The following is a 25,150-nucleotide window of genomic DNA, read 5'->3' as shown; positions in this document are numbered from 1 at the left end:
GTCTTTTGTTACACACAGGATTTTTTAAGAGTAATTCTTGTTTCTGATATCTCATGTTTTGCAGCTTTTTCAAGATGTTTACACACTAAAAGACCTTTTCTTAACAATCTAAAAATAAGAATTTTTTTCATTAACACTGCTTAGTGATTGAGTGTTAACATCACATTCAAGTTCAGGGCACTTTGTTACAGTTGTAATATTTTATATATTATGACCGCATAGATTATAAAATTTTTTGTTGTTTTAAAACTGCAATATAAATTTACAGGGACTTGCTTTTATAAATTCATGTTTTATGTCCAGGTGTATAGGCCTATGGTGTAGAAAATTGTTGTAAAATAGTTCTATAACCTACATAATTTCACATTTTAAGGAAAAAGGCTTGTTATATATGCATTAATGTATTTATATTTTCAACTGTAGGCCTGTATTCAGCCTCTGTATTACCAGCATTGAGCTTTGTATTGATAATGAGAATAAACATTTGCAGACCTGTCACTAGATGTATGTGATGGTTTCTGTACAATCTGACTGTATGTTTATGTTTTTGATGTGTGTTATTAACTAAATGAACCAGTGCTGATGCAGCAGTTAAGAGAGATAACTCTTTCAAGGACAACACTATATTCTAAAAAGAGTGAGAAAAAAAGTTGACATTTTAAAACTGTCAACTATCAAACTAATGTAAGATTATGAATACAATTCTACATAAGTTAGGCGGATTTTGGACCTGTTGATATTAATATTACATGTTCTAGATTTTGTAAAAGTTATAATCCACTAATCTATGTATATAATATAATCTTCTATATATATAATTCTCCTCTGGGAGCCGTTAGAAAACAAGCTGCAAGCGCCTCCTTGCAGTCCCCTCTCTTTCTCTCTATCACTATCACTACCACCCCCACCCCACCCCCACATTGTCTGGTGAGTTGTGGTCACGCTAAATATTTACAAAGCTAAATGTTTACAAATCGTAGAGCCGGGTTTCTATTAGGGGCAGATAATTTAGTTCGATTTTAAACTTACAGGAGGTGACTAAGAAATAACTAAGAGGAGGCTGCTTTCACGGGGGGGGGGGGGGGGGGGGTGTAGGGTCGGGGAAAGGGGGGGGGGGGTTAGTGTTTTAAAGCAAATATGTTCAGTGGCAGCATTGGTACTGTCGAATTCACAAATTATGAATTACTGAAAAGTAGAAAATAAAACGACTAAATAGCGGCGTATGATACGCTGCGGGTCGGCTCGTACTATATAATTCTCTTCTTGGAGATGTTAGAAAACAAGCTGTAAGCGCGCCTTGCAAACCCTCTCGTCCTTACCGACCTACTAATATTGTTTTAAAGCAAATATTTTCAGTGGCAGCATTGTCACTGTCGAATTCACAAATTATGAATTACTGAAAAGTAGAAAATAAAACAAATAAATAGCGGCATATGATACGCCGCGGGTCGGCTCGTATAATTAATAGATCTAATATTTATTTTGCGAAACCTTAAAATAGAGATCTATTTCCGGTTAGCGGAATGCAAATATTAGGCTTGCTAGATTCAGTTCCAGGCCTAATGAAGAACACAAGGAAACTTTCAAATAAATTTAGACTTACGATTTTTTGGATCTAAGCTGATTTTTTTTTAAATGGGTGTATCTTGGTGGGTACTTTCAATAAAATTAATATTTACTAATGTAACCCTCAAGGCATCTCTCTAGATCTAGAATCTAGATCTAGATCTAGATTACTAGATCTAGAATCTAGATCTTATGATGATTCTAATGCTCAGGCAGGAGTCAGGAGATTCATTCAACAAAAACAAAACAATCGACACTACTAGATTCTAGACTAGATCTAGAGTATAGATCTAATAATCTAGATCTACGATAGTTGATAGATCTAGAATAATCTAGATCTAGTTTATTCGATAGGGCCTAGACAGTACTACTTTTGGTTTGGATTCTTCCTCCTAAGACTCATTTCTTTGGCCTCTTACTTAAAAATAAAGGATCATTGATTCATTAGTCATTAGACTACATAGTCACTATAATTTAATTAGACTTTAGATTCATTAGTTAGTAGCCTATAGTATTTAGTATTCATTGAGTGATTAGGCCTACCAAGTCTGGCCGGTAGAAGATGCAAAATATGTATTGTTGTCCATACCTTAGGCCTAATTATAATAATTAATTAGGGCCTTATAAAATAGATGCGCAATAGGCTCAAATAAATACTATATAGCTGTGTAATGGGATCAATTTTCCTGACAAAACTAGCTGTCTGTGAGTGTTTGTGCTTTGGGTGGGTCGTAATGGGATAAGGTTCATTGTATTGTACTAATTAAAGACAGTTAGGCCTAAAGCATATCTAGTAAAGAGTTCCTAGTCTGTAGGCCTAAGATAAGTTTAAAATATTTTTTTTTAAATCTATTTTAATAGCTTATTTAAATCAACTAGCCTATTTAAGTATTTATCGAGTTAATCCCTGTCTCAGCAAGACACCACATAGGCCTAAACAACGATCATTAAGAAATCGGATTAATATATATAAACAGATCATTGTTCAGCTTGTGCATCTTCTTCCTGTAAGAATCAGCCTTAGGATAATTCTCAATTAGGCTAATCTAGTCTAGACTAGATATAAGTAAAAAGTCTAGCTAGATCTAGGCCTACAATCTAGACTAAATAAAACTACTAACTAGCTAGATCTAGTTCTAGAACCTATAATTTTCAATAGGCCCTTGCAGCCTTACTGGCTTTGTCTTTTCTTTACTGAACTTTTTATTCATTAGCCTGTCTAGTAGAGTAAGCAGGGTAGTACTAGCTATAACTACTATAGCTAGACCACGTCTAGTAGTCTAAATAGAGTCTTGTTCTTAGTCTAGGGCCTAGATCTCAATTTTAAAGCTATAGGCCTATAATCGCCTATTTCATTTTGTAGTATTGTTGACTTAACTATTCTTAAGTCCGTAAGTGATTAGTGTATTCTGGATGTAGCGGTTTCTGACTTCTGTTTTAAAGTTAAACTTAATAAGATTAGATAGGCTAGTATCCTAATTTTACCAATCAACTAATTCACACATTGCTAGAACACAGCTTGCTAGCTATCCTTTAATTCATTCATTGTTATATTGAATCTACTCTTACTTAGTAACTTATTAGTACCATCCGGTTACTGATAGGTCTAGAAATGAATCTTCTTAGTTCTAGTAGGTTTTATTAGAGACAAGAGTAGATCTAGTAGAAACCTACTAAACACAGGGTTGTTGGGTTACTTAGTAAACAAGGAGTAAACTATAGCTTAATTAAATTAATATTAGGGCAGATGAGGTAGAGTTCACATGTTTCTTAACCTCGGCAAATGAGGGATGTTGTGGTCAGCACTATGCCCAGCCACCTTTACTTTCCCTAACGTGAGTCAGGCACCCATTAGAGCTGGGTGGACTCAGGGACATCGTACAGTCACAAGCTCAAACCAAGATCAAAACTCAAGACCTCCTTTTGGCTATAGGACTTATACTTAGTACTCGGGCCTATAAAACTACAAAATAATAATATTAATAGGCCTAAGTTTATGAATATGCCAATCAATTCATATGCCAATCCAAATACTTCCATAATGACTGACTATTGTCTAACCCTAGTAATTGATTACTGAAACCTAACACTACTTTCAGTATTGTTATAACAATGTAGTCAAAGGATATTTCCTAGAATAGCCACCACTCATTGTAGCTACTGTACCTTTTGATGTCACTAGTCACAACTTGGTAACACCCCTTTAGAAGTTAGTTTTCTCCCCTTATTTTATACTCGCCTGACTCCAATTAATACAGTTACCTCACCTTGCAGTGTATACAGTTATCCTGTCCCTGAAGGTAGAAGTGGGGCCCAGGTTGTGGATGTGCTACAGAAACAGGTGGAAACCCTGGGCGGGATCAAGATGGGCAACTTCCACGTGGACTGTGAGGCATACCAGTCTGTCATGCTCAACCGTAAGCTAAGTTTTATGGCTTTAATAAATTGCTGCAGTTAAATTTTGATGCAGGTGGTTTAAATGTGGTGGTGTTTTTTACAAGCTTTTATTTAACTTGCTTTCTCTGTCTTTCGTCAGTCTGTCTATCTTAATCCTAGATCAAAACTGGAAAGTGAAATTTCAAGCATGTCTCTGATATTCTGCATGTGGGTCAAGACCCGATGACAATGCAATATGACATTAAATATGGCTTAATTGGAAGACTAATTTTTTTATGAATTAATAAAAAATTTCTGAAATTAGTTGTTGGTAGTCTTATCCTACTATTCTGCACAATAATATGCTTGTATCAAGTTCATTTGGTGTGCAATAGCTTTTAGTCATGCAACTCTATTGTATTAAAAAATTTTAAGTACTGAAAAAAAATTGCATAAAAAATGTTACAAGCTTTTATGTAAATATTAGTAAAAGTATCCAATAGATAATATAGTGACCCATTCTTTTCTTTATAGTTATTTGAATAGTGACTAATAGTAATAGTATAGTATAATATATTTTTAAAAAATCATTTATTTCTCCTTTTTAGTGCATTATTGCGTAAAATGCTTGTTACTACTCTAAAATGTTTTTTGTGCATTTTTTTTAATCCTCTGATTTTATATATAGATCCTTAGTCAAAGGCAAAAATTGTAAAAAAAATATACTTTTTAGAACTTATGATTAATTTGTTTTAACTTAGCAAATGAAAGGTTAGCACTAGGCAAAGTCATCTTTACTTTCCCCAACTTAACAGCATGCTCATTAGATCTAGAAGGACTCTGTCTTGCAGAAAAGTCTTTATAGTTTGCCATGTACTTACTTGCAGTGCCCAATTTCCATTATAAAACCTTTCCATTTTAAATGGTGCCTTTACAATATGAATCTAGTGTTTATTAAACATTATTGTCAGAATTAGCCTTTAATCAAAGGTAAAATGTTTGTTCTGGTAATACATTTTTATTTTGTATTACCAAAATATTTTTTCTTTAATATGGAAGCTCCAATTTTTTAAATCAATAAACTTGTGTAAAATGGAACTTATTTTCTTTGTTGCAGCTCCCAAGACACTTCACCTCCTACACAACAGTGAGTACCCAGCTTCTTGCTTCGCCATCCTAGACTCTGGGGCCACCCTGGTTGCTGACACCCTGTTTAATGGCCTCATGTCCAACCTAAAGAACTATTACCAGGCACGTAAAGGGGCTAAAGTGGAGTCTAAAGGAAACAGATACCAGCTGGCTGACTTTGTTGTGAAGATTGGATCTGTTTCTCTGGCTGGAAGCTTTAAAGGCATTTTAGTTGAGGTGAATTATTTTTTGCATGATTTTACACCTCAAGTTACAGACTATTTATGATGTTGGTGGTATGTTTTTTATATTGTCTGTACAGTTGTTAGTTTTTGTGGTGATTGTGTACCATTATTTTTAAAAAAGTCACCCTTGAACCTGGCAGTCGATCAGGCACATGAAGTAGGGTTTGCTTCTGTGAACATATAATGTGGTCATCACTGTCTGTACCCAACCACCTTTAATTTTCTTAAGGGGGGACCGGTAGTCAACTTTCTTGAAAAATTTCAAATTTTTCAACTAAAATCATTTTTGTATATCTTATTTTTTGGTGATTTTGATATCTAGTGAAGGTTGACATCGAACTTTATTTTTTTTATTTTTTTTTGTAAGTGATGTAAGCTACTGTTTCCCCCAATAATATTATCGGAAAAGTGGTTATTTATCAAGGCTATTCATTATTTTGCTAATAAATACATTTATATGATAAAATATTTACACAATAAAGCTTCATTTTGAGTTTTCTCAGTTTTGTAAATTTTACTCTATAGAACTCGGGGGAAACAATTTAACTCAAAATGTGCCTATTAGAAATACATGAAATGGCCACAGTATGTAACAAACATATGTATCTATAAACATGCAAAGGGGTTTGGCCATACTTCAATTGTTAAAAAAGTTGTGCAAGTTTTAGTATTGTTTTCAAAGAAGATCATTCGAATTTTTAAAAATTCATTTTAAAAATTTCACAAAAAATTCATTTTGTAAGATATCAAAATTTCCCTTTAACAAACCGTCCTTTGTCATGTCTACTAGGAATGTGCAAAGTTACATTGCATTGTTTTTATCTATTTTATTAGTTATTTTGTTTCTACTGAGTACATAAAAAATTGTTCAATTTGACCCCAAATTTCGCAATAAATGTATAAATTGGCCAAAATAAATACAGTGTTATAATGTTTAAAGTATTTTAAAGTTAATACAATTTCAAACAAGCATGTATCTTATAATTTGTGAGAAAATGTGTTTTCACTACCGTTCCCCCCTTAAAGTGAGTCAGGTACCCATAAGAGCTGGGTGGACTCAAACACATCCTACAAGTTTTAACCCAGGATCCAAATTTGAGACTTTTGAGTTAGCTCTTTCTCTACCATCTGACCATGCCAGTCCATTAGTATTGCTATTAGCTGAAACCTAAATTTTTTTTTCTTTGTAAAGTCTGTTAGAATATTTAAAAGTTTTCTTATTTCTGATTGTGTTTCCAGGTTGAGTACTGTCCTAGTGTGGTAACCTCAGAGTGCTGGAACATGTTGAAAGAACTTCTACAAAGTTTGATAGGGAACATTGCTGACTCGCCACCTCAATCTCTCAAAGTAAAAATGGACGAGACTTACGTCCCTTCTTTCACAATGGCACAATACTTGGACCATTTCAACAATTTTAGGAAGGCAGCGGCTATGAGCCAGCCTCCAAGGTAACCTTGCTTTTTATCTGTGGGCGATGGTAGTAAGTTGGACAGGAGACTTCAAGACTTCTGTTGCAAAAAAAAAAAAGAGTTCTAATGGGAATTCTTTAAAGGTGACAATGAATTATAGACTAACTAAAACAGTGGTACAGGATTTATTGAAATGGCAGCATGTGTAGCACAAAAAAAAACTAATTTCAGTGTTCAGAAGCTTTGATTCCAAGCCCTGTAATGCAGGTTCTTGTGTAGTGCCAGTTAAAACTTCAAAATCAGGCCTCATTTAATTCTCTATCTTGCATGCGAAAAAATTAATTTCAACGTTCAAAAGCTTGGATTCAAAGCCTTGTCGAGCAAATCTGTATCTTCTATTTCGTAAGGAATCGTCACCCTCAGATTAGGGTTGTCCCTCATGGTTTGTTGGATGGTGCTTCTAGCATGTTGATTGCCCGCCCAACATCGACGCGACACCTTTAAAAAAAATATTTCTGACTTAGCAATGTGACGAGTAGTGACAGGAGAAAAATATTCGTCAGACGTACGTTTTACGTACCCCATTGCTGACATCCCATGCAAGCATACACTGGGCCTGTCTTGCAGCAGCCTGTAATTAAAAATTTCCATTATTAAATTATTTATCAAATTTTCTTTTTTTTCACAGTTTTTATCAATTTATTAATGTAAAGCTTATAAGAATACATTTGTAAATAGATTATTTGTGAGCCTCTCGTTTTAATCCACAGTAATGTGTTAGCGTACCTCTGAGCCGTCAAGTACTAGGCCAAATCCTCCATTGATTACCTCCCCCCTAAAAGAAAATTTAAGCATTAAGTTGATTTTTAAAAGCTTCAATAAATGTGACAATTTGTACGTTTATACAAACATTGATTAGAATTTTACTAGGATATTATTTTGCATTTGAACGAGCAGTTGTTGTAAACATTTTTGTATTAATTTGTTTCATGTAAATAAAATGTAAATATATTAATGTATAGAAATATTGTTGCCGTTTTTACTCACTTATCATTTATTTTCTGTAAACAGAAATGTTTAATTTTTACATGACAAATTTCTGTTTAAGTTATTGACTTCGTTACCAAGTCCAGGAGTGTAGAGACTTACCAGCCGACACCTCCCCCGTTGTGGATTGCCACCCAAGTAGCTCCCCTGAAGCTGTCTCCAATGACATTTTGAATGGCCATGTCTAGGGGGAGGAAAATTTGTATACATGCACATTTTGTCTGTTAGGGAAGGGGGTTGTGCATGCATGACATTTTCACTGGCCATATCTTTGTGTGTTCATCAAGTGATGATTGTGTTGTGAGACTTGCTTACCTGCGCAAACAGCCGAGCCATCATAAATGTTGGACGTCTCTCTGTAGGGGCTGTCAGTGCCGCTGACATCATGATGGTCTCGACTGATGACCACTGGACCCTGGTACATGAGAAATGATTGGCTGGATAAACCTCGACTGAAATCATTTGCAGCGATTTGGTTGTAATACTACAGGGGTCAAGTGTTGCATAGTTGACTGACTTTGTCCCAGTTCACTTCTGGTAAATAACTCACTTTGACAAAGCTTGGTGTTGGTAAATGACTACTAACTTATTGTGGCAAAGTTCAATTCTCACACTTCTGGTCAATGACTTACTTTGAGGTGACCTTCAGAGACTGCCTTATTGAAGGCCAAGGCTATGGCAGTGCGACCCTCCTGGTCAGAATACAAGATCCTTGCCTGTGAGCCCACCACCTGTGGTTGTCATGGAGTGGAACAAAAAAATTGATTACTTTTGTATACATTTGTGAACAGAGATTTCAGATTTTGAATGTAAACAGGAACTGAATGTCTTGTCATTGAGAAATACTAAGTATTTCTTTATACACATTTTTTATTGAATGAATATTTAGGAAAAAGAAACTGACCATCTTGTGTTGTCCAGCTTCTTTGATCCATTTGATGTTGTCTTCATACTGTTGTTGTACTGCTAGTGAGTCTGGGGGAGATGGGAGATAACTCATGTGTAGATAAAATTTTGTCTTGTTATGGTTTGTCATCATACAAAAGTAAAACTTGAGTTAGTGATAAGTAATCCAAACTATGCACAAAATGTTTCTGCACATATCACAACTTTAGGCAATTTATTTCCGTAAATTTTAAAAAGTTATTTGTATAAATACTATCTTCTTCAGTTTTAACTTAATGTTTGATTTTTAAAAATCAAATATTAAGTTTAAAATCCTTTCCTCCGGGCACTAAGCAGCCATTATTTTTCATTCATAGTTATTATAATTGCCTTTGAACCGTAACATTTGTTTTACTGATTGATTAAAGATTCATGTTCTGTTCTTCAAACTTTGACTACTCTGATACCCCATTCCATTGATGTAGCCTATCAGTGGAATTTAATGGTGTGGTAGGATGGTAGAGATCACAACTGCTAACCCAAAAGACTAGTTCGAATCCTGGGTTGGAGACTTTGGACTTCTAAGTCCATACAACTCTAGCTGGTACCTGGATCATGTTAGGGAAACCAAGGCGGCTGGGCATAGTGCTGACCACACTATGATCATATATGTTGTGGTCAGTAAAACAGATAAACCCTATTCATCTGCCCCATGTCTTGACCACAAATGGGAAAAGAGAATGGAATGATGAGATTAAGATTAAACCTACTGTTACTGGCTGCTAGGCGTTCAATGACCGATGCTGCTATGGCGTCTGTTTTCTCTAAATCGCTGGGATCAGCCGAAGTGCAAACCCACCTGAAATTTTGTAAAAATATGCAGGGTGTTTTAGCTATGTACAGAATAACGTCTGTATTGGAAAAAGTTGCATATATTGAAGTCAAAGCAGGGGCGGAACTACCATACCGCCAGACCCCGCAATGCGGGGGGGCCCTGGACGTTTAGGGGCCCAGTTCCGACCAAAAAACAATGAATTTTTTGTTCAAAAATTATGTTTTTCATGCATCTTGAAAGTGGTTTTGTAAAAAAAAAAAAAAAACAGGTCTACTATAGCAGAGATTGTTGCGTAGAAAAATATTTTAAAATCTACAAGAGCTATAGTTTGAAAGGTAGGCAAACATCCACACTACTTCCATGACTTACTGCCCTTCTTTAAAATAGGGATGCCCACGAAGCTCATTTAAATAGTTTTGTACTATGTATATTAATAAGCAATTGATTCTCTGAATTGTTACTTAAATATGCCGAACTATACAATAGTATAGCTATAAAAATCAATGTTTTCAAAATTGATATTATAAAAGCCAAAAATGAAAAGAATAAACATAACGCGAGAAACCATACATGAATCAAGCTAACGTCTTTATATATTTTTGACCAGCACAAAGGCCACCCATTAATAAAACAAGTTAATTAAAAAGTCTAGTGACATTTATGCGCAATTTCCTTATGTTATCTAAAAATAGCTCTGACGTATAATGCTGGGGTGCGTTCAAGCTAGAAGAACGATCGGTTTGTAGGTGTTTATGTAATTTTATAAATTGTGACCGAACGAGAGGATATTTTTGAAAACTTTCCTCGGCAATATTGTTTGAAATTATGGCAGGAATCGATTGGTACATGTTTCAAGTCGCTAAGTGGTCTGGTTGCCGAGATATGGGCCAAAAACTGAATTTTTTCGAGGTTTTTTTGGCTTTTCCGGGAAATACATGAAAGAAACCCGGAATTTTTATAGCCTATGCTTATTCTCGTAACTTGCTTAACATAATTGCTTTTGGAACTAGTCATCGATATTGCTTCGTTGAGGAGGAGATACGACTTAAAGCCCGGACACACATTCATCCATACATTCATTCATTCATCCATCCATTCCCAGAAATGACGAGTTAATAAACGCAATTCTCCAGAATGGAAATTGCGCTAAAAAAATTACAAGGCTGCGTCTAGGTTCAGCCTCCTTAATTCACACAAAGAAATGGTGCCACACCTGCAATGAAATAAACACAATAGACCACTACCTAATACACTGTAAGGCATACAACAACCCAAGAAAAGAACTCATCAACTACTTCCAGACAAACAAAAACACATTATTAACAACAGAAACATTACTGGCTATGGACGCCCCATCCACTCTGATTAGCCTGGTAAAAAAAATATGTGCAAAAAACCAAAGAATCAATCTAACAAGCTGTTAAGATAAAATAATGTTCACCCTATAACAAAATACAAATCCCGCACAATAAAAAACCACATCCAAAAATGAAAGGAAAACAAATGAAACTAAACTGTACATACACAAAAACCATAAAAAAAAAAAAAAAAAAAAAAAAAAAAAAAAAAAAAAAAAAACAGTCTGCGATATAAACGTAAGTTTGAAAGCGGACTTTAAACCCCAATCAACAACAACAACTCTTATACATGTTTAACTCAAAATTATTTTGGACTAAATTTTATCTGGTTTGTTCTCACAGAATGGTTATATATTGCAATGATGTAGACTAAATTACTCAGTTAGAACAGGGGTCGGCAACCTTTTGAAGCGGAAGAGCCAAAAGTTACAATTTTCGAAATCTCCCTGGTTTTAAAGAGCCACTAACATTTTTTTAATTTTAAATATTATATTTTTATAAAGATTATTAGTATTTGTTCAAGGAGCTGGAGAGCCGCATCTTGATATCAAAAGAGCCGCATGCGGCTCGCGAGCCGCAGGTTGCCGACCCCTGAATTAGAATAAAGATTACACACACACACACACATATATATATATATATATATATATATATATATATATATATATATATATATATATATATATATATATGTTACGGTCAAAGCCCGAAGTGCGGCCAAACCCAGGATTGGCCGGCCAATCCGCGCATTGGCCGGCTCTCTTGGCCAAAGCCCGAAGAACTTAGCACTAAGATCGTATTTCGTACATTGGCCGGCCAATGCGCGCACTGGCCGGGACGTACTGGCCAAAGTCCGAAGCGCTTAAACTTGACAGCGTATTTTAAACATTGGCCGGCCAATGCGCGCACTGGCCGGGACGTCCTGGCCAATGTTCTATCAAGACTAAGTTGTGATCGCATTTTCATTATTCTGGGTGCGTTTTTATTGAGAGTAACGTATTGTTATACTCTCGTTTGTATAGCGTTCTATATCATAACTATATGCAATCGACATGGATCAAAAGGGCCGTCAGACCATGAGACAGACATAGCAGATGGCTGTCAAAAGAAAAAAAATGTAAATCCATGTTAGTTTCCATATATGGGCTCTCGATAAAATAGTTACTGAGGAAGATCTTGAGAACATTGAACAAAAAATGGAGGTTGCCATAAATGCAACGACATCCTCAGCTAACACATCTACTGCCTTGGCGGAACGTCCAGACCAGTTGTGTGATAATAATGTGGCCAACAGATTCTATATAGTTTGTGAAAAACATTGTAGTGCAGCTCATTCTTGTGGATCCTGTGGCAACGATGTCCATGCTATTTGTGGAATACCCAATGAAGCAGACGAAGGATACGGAGGGAACATTACCTGCAGATTGTGTCACAACAAAAAAGACATCATGGAACACAGATCAGCAGCTCATACTGGCTTGCAAACTCAAGGTGCTAAGATGCTTAAAACATCAAATACAAAATTTAAAGATGGTGAAGTGGGTGACAATGTACGCATCCGTTTTCCAGATGTTGACAGGGGTCACGGTGATCCGCGAAGCGTGATTGCAGTTGTCATGGGCGTCGAGGGCGGTTTCTACAAATTAGGAACGGAACATGGTGTTCTAAAACAACTGTATGCTAGAAGTGAGTTTTCAATTCTTCACGAAAAACTGCTCTTATTGTCGTCAGTTGGCACTGAGGAAAAATCACTACGAAACATCGCATCTTCACAATCATTGACTTGGAGCCAAGGCTACACTCGCTGCAATTGCACAACTAAAAAAATTGAACGTTTCTGTCATTTACTTTAATTAATAATCAATAAAAACTTAATTTCATGATCCTTACGGCATAAAAAAAAAAAAATCTGCTCATGATCTTCTAATTCGGACTTTGGCCGGTCGTCCCTAGCCAGATGATCTTCTAATTAAGACTTTGGCCGGTCCACCATGGCCAGTCCGCGGACTGACCGGCCAAAGGCCGAAATCAAGAGCTATTTCAGACTTTGGCCGGTCCACCATGGCCAGTCTGCGGATTGGCCGGCCAAAGGCCGAAATCAAGCAAAGTTTCGGACTTTGACCGACCAATGGGAGGCGATATTGGCCAATGCGCGGATTGGCCGGCCAATCCTAGCATTGGCCGACTTCGGGCTTTGACCGTAACATATATATATATATATATATATATATATATATATATATATATATATATATATATATATATATATATATATATATATATATATATATATATATATATATATATATATATATATATATATATATATATATATATATATATATATATATATATATATATATATATAGGGGGCCCTAGTTTTTTCTTTGCGGGGGAGCCTTTAATTTCTAGTTCCGCCACTGAGTCAAAGATGCTGTGAATCTCAAGCATGATAGACATGTTAAAAAATAAAAAATCTTGCCCTATTATTTGTGTCGCGAAACCATAACTGAATTTACTAAAATGGCTAAAAGCATCAAAATAGTCACTGACTCACATGGACCATAGCCTAAAAATAATTTAAAAAAAAAACCCACACAGACCTAAACGGACCAAAGCCCAAGGAAAAGATGTCTCCCATGATGTCCTGAACATAAGAAGGGTATCTGAACTTGGTCCCGTGTAGGCCGTCTGTCCTGCCAACGTCCGCCCCTGAAACAGCAGAGGGTCTAGGTTAGCCATGTCTACAACACACAACTAGGTTGACAATACAGGTCTAGGTTAGCCAAGTCTACAACACACAACTAGGTTGACAATACAGGTCTAGGTTAGCCAAGTCTACAACACACAACTAGGTTGACAATACAGGTCTAGGTTAGCCATGTCTACAACACACAACTAGGTTGACAATACAGGTCTAGGTTAGCCAAGTCTACAACACACGACCAAACTAACAAAACGGAAATAACACGTCAAATACAGGTCTATATTAATCAATTCACAGCAGTAGCGAGGGGGGGGGGGGACATATGTCCCCGGGCGCCGACGTTAGGGGGCGCCGAAATGGGAATCGAAAGTTTGAGGCGGGGGGTGCAAATCGAAATCTTGAGGGGGGGGGAGGTGCAAATCGAAAAGTTTGTCGCCGGGAGGGGTCGCTACGCCTCTGGAACACAGGACTAAATTTACAAACGGAAATAGCACGCAGTCATATCCAAGTGATGTAAATTTTTCCTAGATTAAGATAAGTATAAGTATATCAGCTGACGTGTGGGGGGGGGGGGGGGGCGACGCCCTGAACATTTTAACTGGCTGTACGTCACTCAGCTTTTGAGAAAATCAAAGTACCCCTTACATGAAAGCCATTATTCCAAAACTGTTAAATTTCTGTACTTTTTGGTTTAAGTCTATGTCAATGAAATACAACGTTAACGTATAGCAGTAACGTTCTTATCCATGTAGTTCTACAGTCCACACAACACAAGCGGAGAAAATCTTTTAACACTTTCTCAAAGTAAACTAAAAGAGAAGATACACAATTATAGTTACCGGCCCTGCTTGCCTCGAGTAGAAAAGCGTTGCCGTAGTCAAAGAAAAACATTCCCCGTGACGCCAACTTGTTGATGGCTTTCACTTGACGACAGAGACTGAAGTAGATGGGGGTGGTGGGTTTAGCTCACTTGCAGTTCTAGACTGACCCCTCTCATAGACTGATCCCTCTTCTAGATTGACCCCTCTCGTAGACTGGCCCATCTATCTCTTTTAGACTGACCCCTCTCCTAGACTGACCCCTCTACTAGACTGACCCCTCTCCTAGACTGACCCCTCTACTAGACTGACCCCTCTCATAGACTGACCCCTCTACTAGACTGACCCCTCTCATAGATTGACCCGCCCACTTCTCCTAGACTGACCCCTCTTCTAGATTGACCCCTCTCGTAGACTGGCCCATCTATCTCTTTTAGAGTGACCCCTCTCCTGGACTGACCCCTCTCCTGGACTGACCCCTCTCCTAGACTGACCCCTCTCCTGGACTGGCCCATCTATCTCTTTTAGACTGACCCCTCTACTAGACTGACCCCTCTCCTGGACTGACCCCTCTCCTAGACTGACCCCTCTCTCCTGGACTGACCCCTCTCTCCTGGACTGACCCCTCTCCTGGACTGACCCCTCTACTAAACTGACCCCTCTCCTGGACTGACCCCTCTCCTAGACTGACCCCTCTCTCCTGGACTGACCCCTCTCCTAGACTGACCCCTCTCCTAGACTGACCCCTCTCCTAGACTGGCCCATCTATCTCTTTTAGACTGACCCCTCTCCTGGACTGACCCCTCTTCTAGACTGACCTACCTACCTCTCCTATACTGAACCCTCTCCTAAACTGACCCCCTACCTCTCCTGCACCAACAGCTTAAACTGGCCAGGGTCCTGGTACATCATGTCCCTGGACTCCTGGTAGTTGAGCTGTACGGGGTAGTAGCCGCCCTGGAAGGGGTTGTGACAGGAGGTTTGGTCAGAGCCTAGGTCAGCCAGAAGTTCACCAGTGGCCTCGTACTCCATCACAAGACGCTCCCTGTGGAGGGTACAGAACAAAGTTTTATGGACCAGTGACTCAACACCACTTAATTAAACACAACTGCGTTGAACACAACTGTATTAAACACAACTGTATTAAATACAACTGTATTGAACGCAAACGTTTTATGGACCACTGCTGAACTCAACACCACTACACAGAACACAACTGTATTGAACACAACTGTATTGAACACAACATAATTAAACACAACTGTATTAAACACAACTGTATTAAACACAACAGTATTAAACACAACTATATTGCACATACTTCTTTTATTGGACCCAGTTTTATTGGACCCAACGCTATTGTAAAAGTAAAGATACCCTTTCGAACCTGACGGTCCATAGGACAAGTGAAGTACTGTGACCTCGGCATATAAAAATTATAAAGGGATTGTGTGGTCAGCGCTATGCCCAAAAATAAGCATAATTTAAAAACGTAATTTTGTCAGGACAATGTAGAACACAGATTGAAACAAATTTTAAAAACTTGATACACTCGTAGCCAAAAGAGATTTAAAAAAAAAGTGTCACCAGCTTACCAAACGTCAACGACGTTACCATGGTAACCTATGCTGACCGGCTTCTTCCGTCTCCTGGCGTTCCTCAGTAGAGCTACGAGGTTGTCCAGATCCTCAGCCAGCTCCATGACCCAGCCTTGGTTGTACCGTTTTAGGAGGGCTTCTTCGCTGACCTGTAAGAGAAGAGCTGGAGAGGGAGCCATGGGGAGGGAGAAAATGTGGAGGGGGGCATAGGAAGAGAGGAAGGGGAGTGAGGATGGGTGTAAGGGGGGAGGCATAGGAAGAGAGGAAGGGGAGTGAGGATGGGTGTAAGGGGGGAGGCATAGGAAGAGAGGAAGGGGAGTGAGGGGAGTGAGGATGGGTGTAAGGGGGGAGGCATAGGAAGAGGGAGAGATAGGGAGTGAAGAAGAGGAGGATAATTGTAATAGGGAGGGGGATAGGTGTAAAGGGGCGAGTCATAGAAAGAGAAAAAGAGAGGAGGCGAGGGAGGTAATAGGGGAGGGAGGCATAGGATGTGAGAGAGAGAGAGGCATAGTGAGTGAAACGGAGAGATGGCGCGAGAGAGAAGCGGAAGTGATTGTGTAAGAGAAATAAAGAGGAAACGGGGAAAAAGAAAAAAGACAGAGGGATACGACGGAAAGATGAGGCACGGATTAGTAATAAGAGAGACAGGAGGGGTGTGTGAGAAGAGTTGAATAGCGAGGTAGAGAGAACCGGATACAGAAGAAATCTGGACAAAAACACACGACACGGTCACGTGAGACCTGTAGGTCTATTTTTACCTCTGCTATGACGCCCACACACCCAGAGATGACCGCAGCCTTCGCTTGAGCCCCACTCATCCCACCCAGTCCAGCACTCACGAACACCTGAAACAGACAGCTGGTAGATTACATCCATCGAAGATGGATTAGCGTAACTATACATTTCGAGTAAATTTTCTCAGCCTTGTAAATTGTTTAATTTGTTTTAAACTTCAAATAAAAATAATTTTAAAATCTATACATTTTTTCAGCAACCAGTTCCAATCAATACGTATTCAAACCAGATTATAGCTGAACATTTAGAATATAAGTATTTTTTAATAAGTCTTAGCGTCAGTTTTAGCGTTTGCTTCCCTAATTCCAAAAATACATCTATAGAGAAAACAAGATCAGCCCGGATTGTAATGTGCCCCCCGTCAGCACCCTACCTAGCTACGCCATTGGCTACACATCTTATACAAAATGGCCAACAATTTATTTATTTTAAAAGAGAATCCAATAAAAAGTTGAACTCACCTTCCCAGATAGGTCGTTGGTGTGGAGGTTTTTCCTTGCAGCATTTAATATAGTCAACTAGATTTGAAAAGAGAAGGCAATATGTAGTGAACAGAAATAAACTAAACTAAGTTTAATTTAAGATGCAACGTTGATACACAACAAAAAAATTCACTCTAGATTAAATGCTATTTAGAGATACTAAATCTTCGTATCTTTAAAATAAAATTTAGAGCATACTTTATAACAAAATTTTAATAACGCAATATATAAAAGTAAATACGATTTTTCATTAGCCATGCTAGAAAAATATTTGGTCGCTCAAGAAAGGTTTTGAGTTACAAAATTTAAAAATCGAACACACAGTCGTTGTTTGTTGCCAAAAATACAGCTTGTAAACAGTACTGAGTAAATTAGTAGCATGAAGCAGAATGCTACCTTTCTCATGTAGACCAATGTCGAGGTAGCTGCTCGCTTACCATGCTACATGATACACCAGGACCCATGTAGCAGTAGCTACCCACTCACCGTGGTACCATGCACGATCCCCTGGGGACCGATGTAGCAGTAGCTACCCACTTACCGTGGTACCATGCATGATCCCCTGAGGACCGATGTAGCAGTAGCTATCCACTTACCGTGGTACCATGCACGATCCCCTGAGGACCGATGTAGCAGTAGCTACCCACTTACCGTGGTACCATGCACGATCCCCTGAGGACCGATGTAGCAGTAGCTACCCACTTACCGTGGTACCATGCAAGATCCCCTGAGGACCGATGTAGCAGTAGCTACCCACTTACCGTGGTACCATGCACGATCCCCTGGGGACCGATGTAGCAGTAGCTACCCACTTACCGTGGTACCATGCACGATCCCCTGAGGACCGATGTAGCAGTGGCTACCCACTTACCGTGGTACCATGCACGATCCCCTGAGGACCGATGTAGCAGTAGCTACCCACTTACCGTGGTACCATGCACGATCCCCTGAGGACCGATGTAGCAGTAGCTACCCACTTACCGTGGTACCATGCACGATCCCCTGAGGACCGATGTAGCAGTAGCTACCCACTTACCGTGGTACCATGCACGATCCCCTGTGGACCAATGTAGCAGTGGCTACCCACTCACCGTGGTACCATGCACGATCCCCTGAGGACCGATGTAGCAGTAGCTACCCACTCACCGTGGTACCATGCACGATCCCCTGAGGACCGATGTAGCAGTAGCTACCCACTTACCGTGGTACCATGCACGATCCCCTGAGGACCGATGTAGCAGTAGCTACCGGCTGTCATCTGCCCATATAGCGTCACACCAAGGGAGAACAGCTTGTCGTACATCTCACGGCTTGAGTAGTTCGGCACCATCTGAGGGGAAAGAAAATGTATAAGTATCCAGGTGGGGTAGAAACAAAATATTTTTACACAGAGCGATATTTTCTAGAGGACATTGATTACTATTTGGCGCAGAAAAAATAAAGAAACAAAAAGAACGAAACAGGTCAGTATAAAATAAACCGGGAGTGATCTCCCTCAAATTTCTCGAACATTCTTATATAACACTACGGGGGATGGCAACTCGGGATAGAGACATGATTTTTAATCTATTTTTAATTACTTAAACTTTTTAAGATGGAATAGAATCTCGTATAAAAAAGAATTGCGCGCCAAGTGAATGTCAAACAATGTGTATAATAGTGCGGAATATTATTAGTACATTTTTAAATTCACATGCGTTTTTTTTTGAGAAATTGGAAATAGCGTAAATTACTACTTCCGGTCAACGGAAATTACTCAAAGTTTGCCGGAAGACAGAGAATTAGATCTTTTACTTACTTGTGAAATTTCATTTATCTATCTTAAACAGTACTCAAGTTATAGGCTTTTGAAAAATTGAAAGTTAAAAAAGTACCACTTCCGGTTATCGCAAATCGCTCAAAAGTTGATACGGATCTACGATTTTGATAAAATACTTATTTATGAAATTTCATCAATCTAGCTGTAACGGTACTCAAGTTATCGTGTTTAAACACGGACACACACACACACACACGCAGATACGGACAAAATTGCAAAACCATGTTTTTCTGACTCAGGGAGGTGTAAAACGTCGAGTTTTGAAAAAATCTCGATTTTTTATTTCTGCACGATTACATAACTTCCTCTATACTTCGTATACGAGAAAGTAAAAAACCTTAAGCTATTATAAATCTAAGTGCTAAGCTAAATGCAGATCCTACTCACCCTAAATGTGTACTCACCATTCCGTTAGTGATGACCAGTCGTGGGGAGCTGACCAAGCTCGGGAACAGCCCCATGGGGTGACCCGAGTACATGACCAGCGTCTGCTCCTCCGTCAGCTCGGAGAGGTAGTGCATCACCAGCCAGAACTGGAGGTAGAGGTGGTCAAGGATGGTCATCATGGTATACATTCATGGGATGGATTGGATTGGTCATTATGGGATGGATAGAGTTTGGTCATCATGGAATGGATTGGACTGGTGATCATGTTTTACATTCATGGGATGGATAGAATGTGGTGATCATGTGATGGAAAGGACAGGTCATCGTATACATTCATGTGACTGTTGACCGATGTCTATAGACACTGCTCAGTGGCGTCACTAGGTCGGGTGATACCGAACGTGGTAAGCCAAGGTGTCACCGTCCAGCAAACGAAATGGCAACACTTGTCAATTTAAAAAGGTGTTTGTACATCCAGGTCAATTTAGGTCAAGATGTGGCTTACAGAGGCTATGCCTGTCTACTTTGGTCAAGGCCTACCTTACAAACTGTCAAGTCAGGCCTACCTGTGCCCAGTTAGAAAACACTTGGCCATTTCCTCCATAAGTGACCAGCTCATGCGGAAACTGGGCCACAGTGGGGTCAAGGTTGTTCATAATCATATGCATGATGGCAGCACCCGCCGTACACTTGGCCGGGTATTCAGATATAGGGTACGCTCTGAAAAAACAAATCAACAAAGACAATCTCCAAACCTCTGAATAATAGTGCCCCAAAGAACATCTGTTGGGCTAGAACCTGTAAATGTAGACCCCCCCTCACTCATGTAAATGTTGGGCTTGAACCTGTACATGTACACCCCCCCCCTTTACCTCATGTGAATGTTGGGCCTGAACCTGTACATGTAGACCCCCCCCCCACTTACCTCATGTGAATGTTGGGCCTGAACCTGTACATGTAGACCCCCCCCACTTACCTCATGTGTATGTTGGGCCTGAGTCTGTACATGTAGACCCCCCCCCCCACTTACCTCATGTGAATGTTGGGCCTGAACCTGTACATGTACACCCCCCCCCCCCCACTTACCTCATGTGACCCCCCCACTTACCTCATGTGACCCCCCCACTTACCTCATGTGACCCCCCCACTTACCTCATGTGAATGTTGGGCCTAAACCTGTACATGTACACCCCCCCCCTTACCTCATGTGAATGTTGGGCCTAAACCTGTACATGTAGATGTGGCCATACGTTCTGAGCTCGATGGCGAACTCTGTCGCTAGAAGCTCGTGGTGTTCGGATGGGAAGTACCGCAGGGCGTTCTGTACGGCCAGCTGGAGACAGAGGAAGTAGAGTCGATCTGTCACAGTCGTCTTAAGGTAACCAGTCTTAATATATAATATTCATTCCTTCAGATACAAAAATTTCTTGTCTCCTCCTCCCCTTAGTCCGATGTGTTGAAATTTTATCTGGCTAAATATTTCTGTCTATCGTGTTTTGTGTGGGCTGTTGCATGTTTATTTATAAACACATATAAAAAAGCTCTATAATAATAAGCTTTTAAATGCACTGAAAACATTTTTAAAAAAACTAGCTTTCTTTAACAAAAACATTTAATTTATAAGAAATATCCCCAGCGACCTATGCTTTTAACGTTTATTAAACAAAGCAATTTTTAAACACTTGCTTTATTCAACTAGTTAATTTTTAGTGCGTTTTAAAGCTTATTATTATACACTTTTTTATTTTTTTAGAAATATGTCAACACGACCTACTACTACAAATATTTGCTTGAAAATCTGAGCAATTCGATCACAATATGTAGATTTGCTAGAACTATAAAATGCTAGACTAGAAAAGAGCTGAGCTTTACCTTCTCCTCAGCTAGAGTGAGTTCCTGTAGTCTAGTGGGCGCGTGAGGGACGCTCTCATCCCGGGGGGTCAGCTCTGGTATCGGTGCCAGGGGCAGGCCCGCACACAGTTCCTTCAGGGTCAACATTCTCTTGGCTTGGGGAGAGACGGTAAGAAAACCATACGATAAAAAAACTATACTGTAAGATAATTAAACGGTGACAAAATTATACGGTAAGAAAACTTTACAATAAGAAATTAAAAGAAAGGGTGAAACTAATTTGACATTTAAACGAGTGGGTTTTTTAATTTTGTTTTCCCCCATTCCGCTTCTTCTTAATTAACTCGATAACCCATACGACTAAACTGTTTGCTTTAGAACCCAATCAGTAAGATTTTAACTCTTGATCAGAGCATATTGTAAGGTAAGTACTTTGAGATCTTAATACCAAAATCTTGCTCCTTTTTCCATGTTTATTTTAAATGTAAACAACTTATGCTTATGTCTGCCTCTTATTACCGCCTTTGGTCGGTTCATTGACATAGAAACATCCATGAACAAGAACTCTCCGCTGACGAGCGATCTCTTGTACTTAATCCTGTTATCTCCCTTAGCGTCGTTTAATATCTTTTTTCCCGTTTGTGCCCTAGACACACTGGGTAGATGAAGTAGAGTTATCTGTTTCGAAGACCTCAGCATACAAGGGGATACAGTGGTCAGCACTATGCCCGGCCGCCTTTGTTTCCCTAACGTGAGTTAGGTAGGCCTACCCATCCTGCTGGGTGGACTCATGGACGTTCTAACTATTTGAACCCGGATTTGAACCCGGATTAGAACTCGAGACTGTCGGGTTAGCAGTCTAGTTAATATGGTAATCTTTAAATTAAATTTTTATGACTAATTTGATATCTAATTAGATTGGAAATGATACATTCTTCTCGTCATTTTTGACGAAAGCAGTAGAGAAAAAAGTTCAAAACGCATTTGATCATGCAAATGATTACATTCTCTTCTTCATTTTTCCAAAGAAGAACACAAGTGTCGTATATCTGTCCACCATGCATTCCCCAAAAAAATATTGATGCAGCTACTGGGAAATAATAATTAATAAATGTATTTAACAACCAAGAAAAAGGTGTTGTAGACAGCCATGATCAAATGTGCAGCTTTTATACCACGGCAAGAAAAGCAAATCGTTGGCCAATGAGGGTATGTTCTGGAAAGATTGAAAGTGATGCCTTGAACGCTTGTGTTATTTTTACTTGAAAGGTGTCCAACGTTGGAGAACGTAAACAAAAACAAACGACAAACGTTCTTGAAGGAACTGATCCTTGCTTTGGTTACTCCACATGCGTATCAACGATTGGAAATGAATCAGACGCCAAAAGATGTCAAACAGAACATGCCTACCTACGGTATTGTGGAGGCACTAACACAAACAGCAAGCACCACACAACCTCATTCAGGACAACGCAAGAGATGTTGTATTTTTTTCTCAGATCACGTGACAAGCAAACCAAACTCGTCTGTAATGAGTGCAATCAGTTTGTGAGCGAAGAACATACCAAGCGAGTGTGCAACCAATGCGAGCAATGACATTGGGTCTGCTTGAAATATCCTAAATAAAGCCTAATAAACATGGATACATAATTAACCCAGTATGTATTCACACATTGTAGTATCATATTTTGCCAAAAACACATATCTATATATATTATAATTATCTGTTATTATTCTAGTTATACAGTCTATTTTTTACTACGGGGTCAAACTGCCCCCATGGTACCAAACAAGTAATTTTTTCTAAGGTACCAGAGCTAGGTTAAAAAAAACATTTGCTGATTATTACTTGAACTGGACTAACCTCAGTTACCTTACTGTTGATGGAGGAAAAACTTGAGTGGCATAAAGAAAGGCTTGGTTGGACAAGTGAAGCAGATGTGTAACGAGAAAGACATTTTTAACCAATGTTTTTGCACTGTATTATTCATAAGCAAGTTTTGTGTGCTTAATATAAGCAGTGTACTGAATCCTGTGTTGAAGATGGTGAATTTTATAAAGTCACATAGGCTAAACGGGTTAGGGTTTGGCAGAAAAAGCGACACTGTTTCAAAACCCATTTGAAGCAAATGTGGCCAGTTGCCCAGATTAACTGCAGCTGGAGGTCACTGAACTGCAAGCAAATGAACTCCTTAGCGACCAGTTCAAAGAAGGGCGGGTGGTTTTTATAAGTTTTTGCCAAAGGAATAATTTCCTAATATTATAACTTTTGCATCAGATTACCTTTCAAATTTTGCAACAACACACCTGTGTGTACAAACATTTTCAATAATGAAATACGTGAAGAAAAATTTGAAAAACAAACTTGGATGTCGAGTGTGTTGTCGACCCCCACCAGTGTGTGTGTGTGTGGGGGGGGGGGGGTAGGGCTCTGCCACCCCGAAGAGATGCCTGGAAGTTACTCTGGCCCTCGAACTGATATTTCTCGGGCTGAAAAGTTTGGAGACCCTTTGCTTATAGCAACACTGGTAAAATGCTTAGAATGGGAACAAATATAAATACAATTAAAAACTTACCGTTAAAATGATGGTTATGAAGACACGTGACCCAGTTCAAGATGTGTAGTGTGTCAGTTTAACAATTCGAATCGTGTTTATCCGTGTGGTGTGTAGCTTGTGAGCTGAACTCTTCTAATCGAGTTTTTTTATGCGTGGATAATGGACAACTTGGTTGAATTCGGCAGTTGATCTAATTTAAGACAGTTGACATTGTTTGTCTAAAGGTCAAGGCTGTTCCAGGCTGATAAAGTATCTTATCTGTTTACTTGTTCAAACTGTTGGGATCTCAGCTCCATTGGGGGGGGGGGGGGGGCGTGTGAGTGCTAACATTTGACCATCCACTGACAAAGTTCCCGTGGATCTTACTGAAATTTTTTTGAATGAAGACTGACGATACAAAGTAAGGACCAAACAAAACTTTTAACCAAGTTGGTTTTTAGAACCAGCTTCTCATTGTGAACTTGGACATGGTGTGTGTTTTTGGAAGTAGGTCAGGCTTGATTACTAATAGTCTTGAATGCGAAAGTAAGAGGCAGAGAGGTAGAACACAAGAACACACGATCACTACCCCGAAAGCCGTGAGTTCGATTCCCGGGCGAGTGACGTTCTTGACTCCACTCAGCCCTGAAGGCAGTGTTTCTTCCAGACTTTTTTCTCCGGGGGAGGGGGGGGGGGCACATGATATTGGGGGGGTCAACATTTTCCGGAGGGGGGTGGGGCGGAGACTAGTAAAAGTATATATTTTCTACATAGATTCCATTTCGAAGAGATACCTGGAAGAAACTCTGCTGTTGTAGATTCCACCTACTGTGCATTGGGGAAATTAAAAATGGCTAGGCATAGTGCTGATTACACAATTCCTTCAAACCCCGTGTTTAAGCAAGCAAATTAGGTAACAAATTCTAGGGGACGGGGTCTGTATTTTGTAAGGACGGAGGGAGATGGGTTGTCTTGGACTTAAGTGAATATGTGATGCAAGTATGGGCGTGTGTGTGTGTGTGGGGGGGGGGGGGGGTCAGAAAGTGTGACTTTAAAAAAATCTTCTAAATGAGCTTTATAAATAAACCGCCGCAAATTATTCTGCAACCCATTTATCCAACTAGTCGAGATGGTAATTATTTACCATAGCCCTATACGCACTTTGGGTGGTTGGATTATAGACATTATCAAAAACCTTAAGTTTAGATTCAGGGCTAGAGTTTATATGATGCCTCTGAGTCAACTCAGCTCTATTAGGTACCCGACTCAAGTAATGAAAACCAAGGCGGCTGGACATAGTACTGGCC

At 39.2% G+C, this 25,150-nt stretch overlaps 2 protein-coding genes across 4 annotated transcripts; one reads left to right on the top strand and one right to left on the bottom strand.

The window, feature by feature from the left end:
• The first annotated feature begins 1,524 nt into the window (after nt 1-1,524).
• LOC131930793 (mediator of RNA polymerase II transcription subunit 20) lies at nt 1,525-8,093 on the top strand. 2 transcript variants are annotated; one of them, XM_059287418.1, is made up of 5 exons: nt 1,525-1,649; nt 3,841-3,983; nt 5,060-5,307; nt 6,555-6,763; nt 7,833-8,093. In XM_059287418.1, the coding sequence occupies exons 1-5, from the start codon at nt 1,636-1,638 to the stop codon at nt 7,837-7,839; spliced, it is 621 nt and encodes a 206-aa protein (XP_059143401.1). In that variant the 5' UTR covers nt 1,525-1,635; the 3' UTR covers nt 7,840-8,093. The 2 variants fall into 2 exon arrangements, with proteins under 2 accessions (XP_059143401.1, XP_059143400.1); XM_059287417.1 differs by lacking the exon at nt 7,833-8,093 and adding an exon at nt 7,495-7,703.
• On the bottom strand, nt 6,898-24,046 carry LOC131930792 (urocanate hydratase). 2 transcript variants are annotated; one of them, XM_059287414.1, is made up of 20 exons: nt 23,883-24,046; nt 21,328-21,461; nt 20,658-20,788; nt 20,022-20,175; nt 19,473-19,601; nt 18,451-18,579; nt 17,229-17,285; nt 16,731-16,817; nt 15,970-16,121; nt 15,240-15,419; nt 14,396-14,493; nt 13,453-13,561; nt 9,427-9,515; nt 8,676-8,746; nt 8,404-8,502; nt 8,087-8,186; nt 7,874-7,955; nt 7,511-7,559; nt 7,305-7,355; nt 6,898-7,222 (listed from the first exon to the last, which is right to left on the bottom strand). In XM_059287414.1, the coding sequence occupies exons 2-20, from the start codon at nt 21,451-21,453 to the stop codon at nt 7,076-7,078; spliced, it is 2,040 nt and encodes a 679-aa protein (XP_059143397.1). In that variant the 5' UTR covers nt 21,454-21,461; nt 23,883-24,046; the 3' UTR covers nt 6,898-7,075. The 2 variants fall into 2 exon arrangements, with proteins under 2 accessions (XP_059143397.1, XP_059143399.1); XM_059287416.1 differs by lacking the exons at nt 20,658-20,788; nt 21,328-21,461; nt 23,883-24,046 and adding an exon at nt 20,608-20,636.
• Between the last annotated feature and the right edge of the window lie 1,104 nt (nt 24,047-25,150).

The sequence above is a fragment of the Physella acuta genome, unplaced genomic scaffold (genome assembly GCF_028476545.2).
Source record: "Physella acuta isolate Inbredline_101_S28 unplaced genomic scaffold, ASM2847654v3 ptg001848l, whole genome shotgun sequence".
NCBI lineage: Eukaryota > Metazoa > Mollusca > Gastropoda > Physidae > Physella > Physella acuta.
Note: the sequence above shows the minus strand (reverse complement) of the source record. Positions and strands in the feature narration are given on the sequence as shown.